Genomic DNA, 15,168 nt, shown 5'->3' on the forward strand with positions numbered 1-15,168 from the left:
ACAGCAAGCAACTATTTTGGATGACAAATGTGGTTTTACCAGATGACAAAGTTGCTGTTGTTTATTTTTAAGGATAATTCCTACTGGTGAGAAGAAGGTTACACCTTTCCTGGAGGCAATGTTCCAAACCTTTCATCTTGTCCTCTGCTTCTAGAAATATTCAGAGACATGACTAAGATTTATCTACCAGCGTGTTCACTGCACTTTTATTATTTTAATATTATGAGCTCCCAAAAATGTAACAACAAAACCTGAAATTCCCTAACTTTACAACAAAAGTTCCCCCACCAGGGATCAAACCCACGTCCCCTGCAGTGGAAGCGCCGAGTCTTCACTACTGGACCTCCAGCAATTTGTTAAATAATTGGTTAAATAAATTGGTTAAATAATGGTTAAATTAATGCTGTTTATTTAACAATTGGTTAAATAAATGCTGTCACATTCCAATGATGGAATGAGATGCAGTCACCAGAAATCATATAGTAAATGACATTTAAGGATATGAAAAAAATGTTCTTTGTAATTTATTAGGTGAAGAAATATCAGTATAAAAGTCTATATACAATTTGATCCCAATTATGTAAACACATTAGCTCAACTCATGAAATTGCCTCTATTCAATTTTTTTTTTTTTTTTACCTAAGAACATCAATTCCTTATGGCTTAGTCTAAATGCTTTTTTAAATGTGTGTGAGAGTTATCCATATACATATATGGATACATATATTCACCAAATAACAGAAATGACATGCACCAACTATAAACAGTTCTCAGGGTGAAGTCACCATATTTTTAACATGGTTATGCTTTTCTTCATTTTTCTTTTTTTTTTTAAATGAATATATCAGGTTTACATTCAGAACAAAATCACAAATATAACTTGAAATTATGTTCAAGAAGAAAGGATGTAATGGGGGCCAGAGTGTGGTGAGGGGGCTGCTCTCGGACCCGAACCTGCCAGGGTTGGGTGAATGAGCACACGCTTCCCCGAGGGGAGTCTGGCAAAACACGCCAAGCCTCTCAAGTGTTCACATGTCTGACCAGTCACTCTCCTTCTAAGAATCTGTCCAAAGGAAATGAACAGAGATGCCAAGATACCTGTACAGGCTGTTCACTGCAGAATTATCTATAATATGATAATTTGAATACAGTGATACACTCACAGACAAGAGGGAACAAGTTAATAAATGGTAGTACATCCATCTGATGTATGTTATGTAGTCATCAATGTATGTTGGAAGGTCTTAATAGCATCAGGACATGTTTATGCTAAGCTGAATTTTAAAAGCAAGACAAAAACCTATATATTCTCTGACCACAAACACACTTTAAAAATTGGTAAGTCTGGGGACTTCCCTGGTGGCGCAGTGGTTAAGAATCCGCCTGCCAATGCAGGGGACATGGGTTCGAGCCCTGGTCCGGAAAGATCCCATGTGCTGCGGAGCAACTAAGCCCATGCACCACAACTACTGAGCCTGTGCTCTAGAGCCCACGAGCCACAACTACTGAGTCCTCGTGCCACACCTACTGAAGCCCGCGCACCTAGAGCCCGTGCTCCTCAACAAGAGAAGCCACCGCAATAAGAAGCCCGCGCACCGCAACGAAGAGTAGCCCCCGCTCACCGCAACTAGAGAAAGCCCGCGCACAGCAACGAAGACCCAAGACAGCCAAAAATAAATAAATTTTTTTAAAAAATTGCTAAGTCTGTATGTGCACCCACATGCACAGGATCACCTAGAAAGAGGGCCAGGAGAGTGTGTGCATGTATGTATGTATGTATGTGTGTGTGTGTGTGTGTGTGGTGTGCGTGTGTGTAATTAACAGTGGGTTTTTTGTTTTTTGGGGTTTTTTTGTCTGTGCACGTGACGTGTGGGATGTTAGTTCCCCCACCAGGGATCAAACCCACGTCCCCTGCAGTGGAAGCGCAGAGTCTTCACTACTGGACCTCCAGGGAGATCCTTATCTAACAGTAGTTTTAACCAGCGGTGGGATTTTTATTGCCTTCCGTCTACTGTTCTGCATTTCCCAAATATTCTGCAATGAATAGGCATTACTTCTATAATCAGAAAATAACTTATTTTAAAAGAGAAAAGAAATCTCCCCCTTCACAGAGGGTGGAGTATGGGGAAGCAGGTGGAGTCATGGAGATGAGCTAGGGGCTGCAGCCCTGGAAGCGGGAAAGAAGGGCCAGAGGAAGATTCCAGAGACTGGGGTAGGAGAAATGGCAGTATTTGCTGACTGACTGGATATGGGGTGGGGAGGAAGAGAGAGGAGTCAAGAAGGATTCTGAGGTTCCAGGCCTGGGACAGGGAATACAGGATGTGGTAGCCAGCCTCCTGAAGGGCCCCAGTGAGTCCTCCCTCCTGATATCCACACCCTTGTGTAGTCCCTACCGCCCTGAATAGAGCTGACCTAAAGGATACAGCAGAAGTGACAGGGTGTGACCATAGGACGCAGCAGAAGTGACAGAGTGTGACTTCTGATGCTAGGCCATAAAGATATTGATGGAGACAGAAAATAGAAAGTAGGATAGTGGTTACAAGGGGCTTTGCAAGGGGAGACCGTGGAATGATAAATTCTGAAGATGGACAGTAGTGATGGTTCCAGAACAAGTGCATGTACTTAATGCCATTGAACTGTATAGTTAAAAACGGTTCAAATAGTAAATTTCATATCATGTATAAATTTCACCACAATAAAAACAATTTTTTAATATGAAGATGGATCGCAGAGCTCTGCCTTGGTCTGTCTTGGGTCATTTGCCATGGGGGAAGCCAGTCACCATGTCGTGAGGGCCCTCACACTGCCCCGTGGAGAGGTCTAGGCGTGGAGGAACCGAAGCCCCCTGCTAACAGCAGCACTAACTAGCCAGGTACGTGCATGAGCCCCCAGGAGGCAGATCCCCCAACCCCAGGCAAGCCTTCAGCTGAGGATAGAAGCCATATAAAACGATAATGTTAATTGTTTTAACCCACTAAGTTTGGGAGGAATTTTTAACCCAGCAATAGGTAACTAATGCCTAGAAAGAGGCACAAATTTGAGCTGTCTCGTCCCCTTTCATGGCTTAAGCCACCATCTCATTTTCCTAGCTTCCACTTAGGATGCAGAAGGCTGGAAAGAGCCGTGTTCACACCATTACGACAAACACACTAGGTAATATGCAGAATCACACTTTTTCTCAAACACATCAGAGCATCGAGGTGGCAGCTGGCTGCCTATTAGGGCCCAGAAGGGGGTGGGAGAGGGAGTCAGGGAGAGGGGGAGGGGGCTAACCCTTCCCCTTCGCCGGCACCCACTCAGCAGCGGCCCTGGCAGTGTGTGCCCCCTGCAGTCACCATGTCTGTGCCCCCTCGCTGGTCTCCTTTTGTCTTTCCAGTCCTCCAACAATACCTGTTGAACCTATTCCCTAAACTAAATTCTGTTTCTTCAGATCTGTGTGGTTTCTGTTTTCCTACCTGGCCCTCAACTGATAGAGCACACAAACTCAGTTCAATCTCTTTCGGGGACAGAGATAAGTGTGGTGGAGTTCCCGCCTGTCCAGATAAACCTGCAGCATCCGAGCCTGGACCACCCGTGCTGACTCATCTCCTCCCCACCTCCCCCAACCTGTGGTCTGGCGCACAGTCCTACTTGTGACCCCCAACACGGCACTTTTCTTCATCGCGCCACGCATTCTGAGCCCAACTCTACTAAAATCGGACAATAGGAAAATGAGGCACCTCAGCATTTGAGGAAGCATTGAAGAGAAGGAAGGATTCGTTTTTTCTTTGGTTTGTTTTATACCTTGGGAATAGACAACAAAAATTGAAAAGGATGATTTATGCTTAGGCTGACTTTCATTCCTCTAATTTTTTTCCTCACTGATGTTTTCACTCTGGGGGAAAGTCACTGGACAAGAACGAGAAACCCGGGAAGTCAGTCTCATTTCTTTCCTCCTCCCCTTCCTATCACCAGGGTAACCTACTTCTTCCTCTCACTCAGAAGAGTGCTGGACACATGCACGTGCACACACATATTCTGGCCTGCAAATCAATTTCCCTATCTGAAGTAATGATACCGAAACTTACAACATATTAAAAAAAATTCTGGGATGTCTTCAGTGAGTTGGTTTGAGTAATAACAGAAACTTCCCTCCCTACAGACTTTTTATGAACTAGGACTAGATGTGAAAAAAAAAAAGGAGAATCTATCTACCGCCTGAAGAAGACCCTAGCCTCCCAACCAAAAAGTATTTTCAAGAAACAAAACAATAAAATGTATAGGAAGACTCCAGACTGCCACTGCTCGCTTAGGTGATGCAACAGATATAGGCTGATGGCCCCAAGGGAGCAAACACTGCTCGGAAGATGAAAAAAATCTCAGATATCTCAATGGTTTGTGCTCTGCTCCAAAAGGCCTCCATACATAAATATATAGCTATAGTTACGCAGTATATCTGGGATATTAAACTTTCATGGACTGGTAATATTTAGGGAAAAAAAGTGTTAACAAGGCTGTTTGGGAACGAGAGAGAGGACACTAGTGAAAAAAGGATTGAGAAACACAGGTCTAGATAAAAATCACACATGCTGCATTTTTTTTTTTTTTTGGCTTGAGCACTCCCAACAGTATTATATATTCCTCCAGATTTCTAATAAACTTGGCAGAATCATCACTTTTTCTTGAGTAAGAAGAGTCAGGAATGTAATCCAGGGGAGAATTTACCACCGACTAAATCTCGGTGCACAGTGCTTTTATGAAAGCTGATTGTCAACACCCAGACGAATGGCTTCCTTTACGTGCCAACACACACTTTGGTTGAGGCTAAATAGCTTATTTCTCCACCTCAAACTGTTACTATTCCCTCCCACCAGAAAAAAAAGTGTTTCCAGCCACCCACATCCCCGCTAGGTCACTCCAGGCTCCCCTGTGTTCAGTCTCCACGGTGACACATCACAGAGACGGGTGCCACCCGTGTTACCACCGCGGACAGATGGGGTGTAATGAGTGTGCTGCCTCCGCTCTGTTCTGATGACACGTGTGTGACACGTGTGTGCACCTTTGCCTGATAAGTCATCCTCTTATCTGCACAGCTCACATGCTGTGCCGTGACACTTCTGTAACCAAAGCATGACCCGTTTTCTCCACGGCCTTGAGTCCCAGTTACTAATCACACCATTATGTCAACTTTGCAAGTACTTTATAAGACATCTGGGGTACACAGACCAAATACACAACCTCCACTCACATAATCGCGTGTGCTCACTTCATAGTCACCAATATCTAGTAAGTTCTAACGCAATTCACTCACTGTGGTCTTCAGTTATTCATTCAATCATTTTGATCAAGGTTTGGGGCTGTAAGGAGCTAATAAGATTTTAAAAGCACAGTTTCTGCTTGTGGAGAGAAAGAGAAGGGCACAAATAATGATATAATATGAGGCATTTCAACAATTATGGAAGGGATGTATTTACAAACCGGTGTTTCGGAAGAGGGAGACATCACCCCCAGAAGCAGAAGTCAGGGAAACTTCATGGAAAACAGGTGGATTTCAGAAGGGTCAGGGTTGGGGTAAGTGCGAGTACAGAGGGAAGCCCCACAAGCGAAGGTGGTAAACTGCATGAGCTGAGGGGCAGAGGCAGGAAAGTTTAGACAAAAGGAACAAGAGGGCTGACCGGACAGAAGCCCATATACCACGCCTTGTTAAGTTTTTCATATTCAAAATCTTAATACCAAATATTTTTAAATTGGGAATATGTCATTTTACTTTAGTAAACATTTTGAGAGCATTTACCTTCAGTTGGAAATTTCTTGGCTCGTTCCTCAAAGAACCATTCTCCAGTTTTTATTTTCACGTTTCTGAAAAGCAAGCAGAAAGGAAGCCTCAGAGAGAGATGTGGGTGGTGCCGTATTTGTTTCATACAAGGTAGGGAGATAACATCAAAACATTAGTCCAGCAAAGGACCTCAGAGTTCAAATTTCTGGCCCAAATCCCTAACTATACAGATTTCCCATAGAGATTAAGTCATCTGACTAGAAAGCAGCAAAGCTGCAAATCTGAAAAAGAATATATATAAGAATACATTACATATATATACACTGAACCACTTTGCTGTACACCTGAAATGAATACAACATTGTAAATCAACTATACTTCAATAAAAAATAAAAATAAGTAAAATAAAAAGAAAGATAAGATTTTTTAAAAAGCAGCAAAGCTGGAGTTTCTACTTGGGTACATTTTACCCTGCATGTCAATGTAATGTAACACAATAAATATACAAGGAGAAACAAAGTTGCCACCAAAATGATCAATTTATCATGTTTATGGTGGGGAGCAATGTCATGAAGGAAAATCAACAAAGAAATTCAGTGCTGTCCATTTAGCTAAGAAAGAGATCATCCTTAGGTTAGGCTGAGGTTAGTTTGAGCTAACTACAACATTTACCAAGAGCCAACAGAGCAGATTCACCTGAGAAGTTTCCTGGCAGCACCTGAAATCTGGGATATGGGATCAAAGGGCTTCACTGGAGATTTGGGGACCACTTGAGAGACAGGGGACGTGACCTCTCGTTGGGAAGCCGGTCTGACAGTGGCTCCCTGGGCATCTCTACATCCCCTCCCATCCTACTCACAGGCCCAGCAGCACGGGAGCACTTTGTAAGGTCACCAGTTGAAACTGAAGTCCCAAAGCCTGTTTTACTCTTGATGGTTTCCAAGTTTCCAAATTTCTAAAGAAACCACCCTCAACCTCAACGAGCCTCAGAAAGGTAGAATTGTCAATAGCCTTTCAGGACATAAAAAGTTAAACACACAGATACTATAAATTATTCACAACATTAAAATCATGTGCCAATTCTTGTCAAGTCCTAGGTCATGCAAATTTAAGAAAAATGAAAACTTCAATCAAATTCTCTTCTATAAGTACTTACTGAAATACATTCTCCATTAGGTTCTTTCAGGCTATATATGATCTCAAATGGATTTTAAGTTAATGCTTACAAATGCAGGAAATTCACAAATATATGCCAATCTACATTTTTTTTTTAAGTACCCTATCTTTCTCTATGGAGCTTTAGTAGTTGTCAGAAGACATCAACCAACTCCCTCCCCTTCATCTTGTTAACAACTATTATATTCTCTGATTAGTATGCAAATGATTATTCCCAATGCTTAGTGACCAGAACAAGGAAAACCTACGCAGAGCGTTTATGAATTTTGGCAACAGAAATTTGATAATCAGTCACTATCATTCAGAGCCAAAGATATATAAAACATGCAAGTGTGATATATCACTAGAGAGACAGGGTAAACTTTTCATCCGTAAAATCAGAAACTCAGGTATCTAATCTACTAAATCGACACAAAACACATGAAGGAGAACTCAGCATCTCAACGGAAGTTTTCCCCTCTGGCACTTGAAGACAAGCAGAGGATCAAAACCCAGGGAAAGTTCACAGAGATTAACAGGGGGCGGGGGGGTGCATTCACGCTCCTTTGAATTGCCATACCCGCAACTGCTCTATTTCTGAGGACGCTTCGTCCATCCTTATACAGCGGGACAAAGTCTAAGGGGAGAGTAGGAGAGGAAAATCAAATGTGGAAACAAGGAGGCCTCCATCTGATACACAAACGTCACTTCCTGATGTTTATTTCCCTGGGGGTGGTGACCCTTCCAGCTCATCTACTCTCACACTCTCCAGCCCATTACCTGTGACCAAAAGCATTTACATATGAGACAGGTGCTGGGGGCGGGGCATGGCCTCAGACTGGACCTGAGAGAGATCAGAACTAAGAATTCAGCGGCAAATCAAACCATGAATTTACAGTCAGGTGATCTAGCCAGACACAGGCCACCACTGAGGAGTAATCACACCCGTAGATGCTCAATCACGAAAAAGGAAGAACAGCTAAGGGGACGGAGGAGAGGAAGGTGAAAACGCCCAAATAAACATTTTATTTTTATTACATTTTACAACATTTTATTTCAAAGTCCTCCTCTAGCCCTGGTTTCAGAACCTATACAAGAAGCAGATAAAGTAGAATATTAGTATCTCCTAGTGCTAGCCATCTAACGTTACCATCTAATCATCTAACTGAATCCCAACGGATTACTTGTGAAATTCAAGCAGGAGCTTCCTTGGCAGGGACAGATTTGAACACAAACCCACAGGTCTCTTGGGCTTATCTGTGACTAAAGAATGGAAGGATAAAAGTACCACAGGCCTAAACCGTACGACGACAAGTACTTCTTGCATTTGAGGCTGTTTCCTTTGAGAACTAGATTGGAGCTGGATCTCCATAAACTCTTCTGCAGAATCAGCTGTTTCATAAGCATTTATTCCCTAATGGTTTTCATAAGGGTTCCCAGTCCACACAAATCTCAAGTGTTATAAGAAGGACCATTTATGGCTCTAAGACAAAGGTGAGCAGATCTTGCAGTGTCTCTGTCCTCATTAGGGCCAACACAGGGTAGCATGACTCACAGTAACCAAAGGAAACATTCTCTCCCCCCTCAGCGATGACTCACTCAGAATTTGGCTATGAAAGCTTCTTGGAACATTTTCTGAACCCAGCAATAGATTAATGGTTTTAAATTTCTCCCGCAGAATCATGACTTGCTTCTTTAAAACTTTTTCGATCAATTGATAAATCCATCTCAGAAAGCAAAATCCAAGGATGGTGAAGAGAGCAAGAGATCTAGAGTTCCATGTCTGACTTTCCATGAACTCTGCATGAGGATCACTTTAACTAGAAACGCCAAGCACACGGTACATCGACAGCTCTTAATAAACTGCTGGAGGTTCCAGCATCCATTTTCATAGCCTTGAACTCTGCTAATGCTGTCATTTCATTAGCAAAAGAGAAATAACTGTTGAAAAGCACTTTGCAAATTCTAGCACTCAAACGTTCAATAATACGATGAATGGAGGACCCTAATAGAAAGATATTCAATAGTCTGACCTCATTACTATCACAAGCAGTGAGCCAAAGAGGCCTGCTGGAATGCACTTTTACTTTGCATTCAAATTACTAGCATCTGCAGGTGGGTAAGCCGTCACATCCATGCTGTATGTTCCAAGAAGAGCCAGCATGATGTCCCTAGAATTGCTTAATGTATTTCTACCATTCAATGAACAAGAGGTAGAAAATTCATCTGCATGCCAGGATTCTTTGAATGCCTTAAAGACACAGATCTCCCAGGCAGATTTGTGCTCTAACCAGTGCCCTGATGGCAAGGAAGCCTCAAGAAAAGCCTTGGTGGCTTATCAGACAAACAAGCTATAAAAACACCAAAAGAAGCAGCCAGATATTGTAAAACTAAGATCAACCTAATTTCTTTGTATTGGCTTGTCCAACCACTTGGTAATTCCCAGCTAAAGTGGTCCTATGCACCCATACAGTTGAAAAAAAATTTTACTTCAAATAATCTTATACCTAAGGCGGTTTTCAGTTACAAAACAAAATAATGAGGTTTTTTCCCTCCATCAACTAGCTCAGTTGATCTGATTTCAATGTTCTTACGGGAAAAAAGACTGATCATTGTGATTAAATCCTAGGTAACCAGGAGTCAGAATCAAGATGAAGATAAAGAAACGATTTTAACCAAGCAGCTACCATCACTTCTTGCAAAACATGAATAACTCTACTTAACTGCAGAGAAAAGGCAGGTCCCCTGCGCGTCATATTCAGTGCTGTATCCACAGCCACGAGCACAACAGAGGGACACGGTGGGGCTAGTGACTACGGGTGGGTTGATGAATGAATAGCCCCACCCCTGCAGGGAGCACCCTGAGAACTGAAGGGATAAGGTGGGACCGACATAGGTGGAGCCCTGGTGGTACCGAGGCATGATGTGCACCACGCCCTCTAAATGTGTAGGGGCAGGGATCACAAACGCAGGCACCAAGCAGACACTCTAAACGAAGGGAGTGGCTAAGGGATGGAACAAGAGAGAGGGGCGGGCACTGTCGTGAGCTGCAGAACCCATGCCCCGTTTTAAGGCGTTACAATGATAAACATTAGACATAGAGCAGGCCAACAAAACAAGGCCTGTGGGCTGTCTGCAGCCTGTTGGCCATGAGTTTGTGATTCCTGGTTTGTTACATCAGATAATTAGTCAATGAAAGAAATAACAATTCTACTGCAGCTGCACAGAGCTGCACCTGTTAAAGTCTCAAACAGAAATCGACTTAGACGTTGTGCATCACCCTGCCTTCCCCATAGATCAAAGAAGGGACTCCACCACCACCGACAGGTCACGAGACCACAGAGACAAGGAGCGTGTACTCTGTTGGCAAACCCTGAACCTGGATGTCTGAAGACAATGCAGAGCCTCTGACAAAAGGCCACGGGCAGGAGAAACAGAGCCCTGCAGACCAGGAACGGCTACTCAAGGTGCATCACTGCGGGAACCAGGGAAAGTTTCAGAAGGCAGTTGTCTTCAAAAGCATTTAAAAACCGCCTCCATGAAAAGGAAACAAAGACATAAGGAAAAGCCAGGCTGAAGTGAAGAGACAACAGACTAGAATAAAGGAAGATTTACAAAACGAACAATGCAAACGCAAAACAAGCTGTTTTACCAACAGGAAAGAGCAGAATGGAGAGTCTGGAAAGTTGAATCAGTGATGCTTTTGCAGAACATGAGAGAAAAAGACATTAAATACTGAAGGAGAAAATAATACAAATGTAGGATACAGAACAAGGCGAACCTAAGTTATTCCCGAAGAAGCCAGGGCAAGTGGCACAGAAGAATAATCAGAATAATTAGACCGGACTGAAGAGAATATTACTGAGTCAAAAAATAAGCAAAGTCCCACCTCACACCCATTAGTGGCTACCATTAAAAAAAAACAAAAAAAAACAGAAAATAACAAGTGTTGACAAGGATGTGAAGAAACTCGAACCCTTGTGCCCCTTCTGCACTGTTGGTGAGAATGTAAAATGGCACAGCTGCTGCGGGAAACACCATGGCGGATCTGAAACAATTAAACATAGAAATACTATGTGACCCAGCAATTCCACTTCTGGGTACATATCTGAAAGAAGTGAAAGCAGGGTCTCAAAGAGATGTTTGTACACCCATGTTCACAGCAGCATTATTCACACAGAGCCAAAGGGTAGAAGCAACCCAAGCACCCATCAGCAGATGAAATGGACCAACAAAATGTGATACATACATGCTAAGGAATGGGATGCAGCCTTAAAAAGGAATTCTGCAATATGCTACAGCACAAATAAACCTGGAAAACAGTATACTTAGTGAAATAAGCCAGTCACAAAAAGACAAACACTGTATGATTCCACCTATGTGAGGGACCTAGAGTAGCCAAATTCACAGAGACAGAAAGTAGGATGGGGGCTGCAGGGGCTTGGGGGGAGGGAGAAATGTTTAACGGGTACAGAGTTTCAGTTTTGCAAGATGAAAAAGCCTGGAAACGGATGGGGCTGATGGTCCCATAATAACGCGAATGTGTTACCTAGCCGAGTTGGTTTGCCCGTCGCGCAGCAAGCCGAAACGCTGGGACGCTGAGGTTGGCAGCAAACAGCGCAGAGACGGGGAACACACCTCAAACCCACCCCCTGGAAGGCAAGGGGCTCGAGGTATTTATGGGATGAAGGATAAAGAAGCAGGGCGGTCTGAGCGTGGGGAGCGTGGGGAAAGGTGATTGGAAAAAGGTGGGTCCTCGCCCTTCTGAGCAGTAAATAGGCTACAGGTCTCTGCACGTGGGAAGATGCAGGAGCTCAGCACGACCTGAGGATGGAGTTTTCTGCCCTGTGACGTCAAAAGGTCACGGCCCGGACGCTCGCGCATGCCCAGTTGGAGGGTTGGGCCAGTCCTAACCAGTTCAGCTCAAACTAGACGCAGCTGACTCCAAGTACCTGGAAAACAACTCCGGCAAACATCTCACTGTTTAGAACAATAACGGAGGGCAGGCAAGTCTTGTAGATGACCTTGATGAGTGAAGGCCGGTGAAATGGATTTGACTAACGATTACCCATGGTTTCAAATGTATTTAATGCCACTAAACTGCACACTTGCAATGGCTAAGATGCTGAATTTTAGGTTATGTGTATTTTGCCACAGTAAAAGGTAATTTTTAAAAAAACAAAACAAGCAAATCCAAGAGACAGGCAGCTCAAAGGAACTTTCCTTATTCCATAAATATCAATGTGGAGAGACTCAGACCCAGGCATGTACTGGAAACTGTTTTTAATTACAAGGATACAGCAAAAAACCAATATGCTTCTAGTACATAAAATCCAGACGATCAATAAAGAAATAAAAATGAAGCTAGTGTCCAATGTCTCTGTCACATTAAATTCCAAAAGACAACGATAACACATTAACTGAACTTTGAGATGAAAAGTTGGGACTTGAGATTTAAAAGCCAGTGAAGTCCTTACTCATGAGAAAAGGCTACCGAAGGCATCCTCAGATAGGCAATGGCTTAGGACACATGCCACCCACATGCTCTTCTGGGAAGAAAAATCTTTGAAGAGACACTGCAGTTCACTGAAAATGAATCAAAATAAAGGACCTGCAAATTGGGAAATCATGGTCTCAAAGATATCTGCATTCATGAAACAGTGCAGCAGTGGAATCATCTAAAATCGGTAAATCCACCCATGACTTGTGTTTGGCACTAGAATGCACTCTTGGTCTGATCTTTGGACATGGGTCTGTTATTGTAGAAATTCCTGTGAACACTGGAAAGGATGTACAAGCCTGTCTGGTATCCCTACGTGCCCAGTATCCTTAACTCCCGCCTACATTTCAGCCCAGAGTTTTAACCACGGCAGCACTTCACCACCACGCTGAGTGCCAGACTGGGAAAATGGCCTCCTGGCACTGACCTTCCTGCAGGGTGAAAAGTTTCAGCTGAACTGAGTGAGCTGACAACTTCGAGTATGAACTCAAGGGTATGGAAAGCTTACTCATTTCAAAAAGGCTTTAAAAGCAAGACCTGCCGTGACTAATCAAGTGCTGACCACAGAAGAAATTTCAACTTCAACAGCAACAATAAATAATGATACTCAAACTACTGTGAAAACAGTCCCTTCAGTAAGCACAAAATAAGCTTTGCAAAAATAAACTTTTTCGAAAAGTATCCCACAAATTTCCACTTTTTAACTATATGTTTGGTAACATACGGCTTCAAAGGCTGTTAAGCAATCCTTACTCTCATTTGGCCAATGGATAAAAAGAATATCATGATCCTTTACGTAATTATCCTCTATCCTGTTCCCACAGAAAGCAGTGTACCTATACCATGTGAAACAGCCAAGCTTTCTTGTGAGAACTAAAACAGATGCTATCTCCAAATCAGAACTAAGAAGAAAAAACTGTATTTCAAAGAACAAAAGGCTTTTTCTCTGTGAAATTAATTTTAGTGGCTAACCTTTTGAAAATTTATGGCTAACCTCTTGAAAATTTATAAATGTACAGCTGTGTGAAATATTTTACTCAGTATATTTAACTTGTCTATGTACTTTTTCATGTGAAACGAATTAACATAGTTCCTATCGACAATGCTAAAAATCAGATTAGAAAAAAGAAGAAATCAAGTTTTGAAACAGAGAAGCAGTAGAAAAATGTCATTTTGACCTTGGCACCAAGCCAAAATCCTTCCTTGGCCAACTCTGTTAAACCATACCTGGCGTTCAATTTCTTTTCAATCTTTTATAGAGTTATACCTTTTACTCACTTGGGCAGAAGGATTTACAATAATGAGTTGGAATTATTCCATTCTCATACATTAGTTATTTGCCTCGTGGATACAAAGTGGTGATTGGGTATTTTACCGAAATATGGGATTATGAAAATACTGGGAGTATCAGTCTGAAATTTGAAAGATTACATTTTCCAAATTCTAGGAATCTGACTCTCTCTTCTTTCCTTCTCCCAAATCACCCCTCTTCTGATGGCTCCTGCTAAGGATAACACACGGCCCCCATCACTGGAAGCAACTTTCAACCAACCTTCCCTTCTAAGTCCTTTCCAACTTGTCTTTGTTTACCTAGGTCTTACTGTTGCTTCTCTTTTACTCTCTATTTCCTTTTGTTCTTCCAGTTAAGCATGAAGAGCTCTCAGTTTTGCTAGTCCTCAGAACTTTTTTTCACTTTTCCCTCTTTCATCCCCTATGACCAAGTTCCATCACCCCTTTGTTGAACTGTCCCTCACATTCCCCATCTCTATTGCCGCCAGCCTCATCCCTTCATGCCTCGTTCACTGAAAAGACTTTCACCTGCTTCATTCACCTTCATCTTCCCCTCCTGAGTCTGTGCTGCAGAATGCAGGCAGACTTTCACCCGGCTTTCTTCTGGCAACGTGCGTATGCTCACACCCCATTTCCTACAGCCTCCAATCCAAACTCTTCCGAGTGGCTTTTAAGACCCCGTCCCTCCGGGCGAGTCTCCCAGAAGGCAGGAGAGAGAGGAGATCAAGAAGGGATGGGATAAATTAGGAGTTTGGGATTAACAGATATACACTACTATATATATAAAAGAGATAAAACAACAAGGACCTTAGAAATTTAAAAAGAGAGAGAAAGAGAATCATTTCTTTTATATATATTCTTCCAGATAATTTTGCTTATGTATCTTTTTTAAAATGAAAGAAAAGTGTACCACAAGGTTTTATAAGTTGCTCTTGAAACTCACAACAGCTGGTATGCATCTCTGTGTTAACAGCACCACCTCACATTGTTAATGGCTTTGTAATATTCTACTTAATTGGATGTGTTCATTTTTACCATTACAAATAATTTTGGATCACTCACAGTGATTTAAATTTAAAACAAAGAGAAGAGATGGGACTCGGGAGACCTGGTTCTAGTCTTACTGACCGCACGGCCTTGGGCTCCCTTGTGTCTCTAAGCCTCCGTTTCTTCACCTATAAAATTGGGATAATGGTGGTAGCTGTCACGTAAGATTGTTTGAAGATCTAAATAAAACATTTGGTGTCAAGAAATGCTTAACACAGCCTCCCACGTGGTGAGTGGTCCACACTCATCCCCACGATGTTCCCTCTCCCTGACAATGTCTGTCTCTCTCTCTAATCCCGACCCGCTTCCAGAAATGCTCCCACCTGGGTGCTCTGAGAAGTCACCTTGAGCCAGCTCAGCCCTCCCTCGCCTCTCCCTCCTCTGAGCTCCTGGGGTCCTCAGCAGAAAACCTGCCCAGAAG

General features: G+C 42.7%; 1 protein-coding gene across 2 annotated transcripts in view; it reads right to left on the reverse strand.

The window, feature by feature from the left end:
• The window catches only part of SYTL3 (synaptotagmin like 3), a 95,582-nt gene that overhangs the window by 75,488 nt on the left and 4,926 nt on the right, over positions 1 to 15,168 (reverse strand). For both annotated transcript variants that reach the window (XM_068551706.1, XM_068551707.1), the window contains exon 3: positions 5,774 to 5,838. In XM_068551706.1, coding sequence (XP_068407807.1) covers positions 5,774 to 5,838 — 65 coding nt within the window. The remainder of the gene's footprint in view (positions 1 to 5,773; positions 5,839 to 15,168) is intronic.

This window comes from Eschrichtius robustus, chromosome 9 (assembly GCF_028021215.1).
Source record: "Eschrichtius robustus isolate mEscRob2 chromosome 9, mEscRob2.pri, whole genome shotgun sequence".
Lineage (NCBI taxonomy): Eukaryota > Metazoa > Chordata > Mammalia > Artiodactyla > Eschrichtiidae > Eschrichtius > Eschrichtius robustus.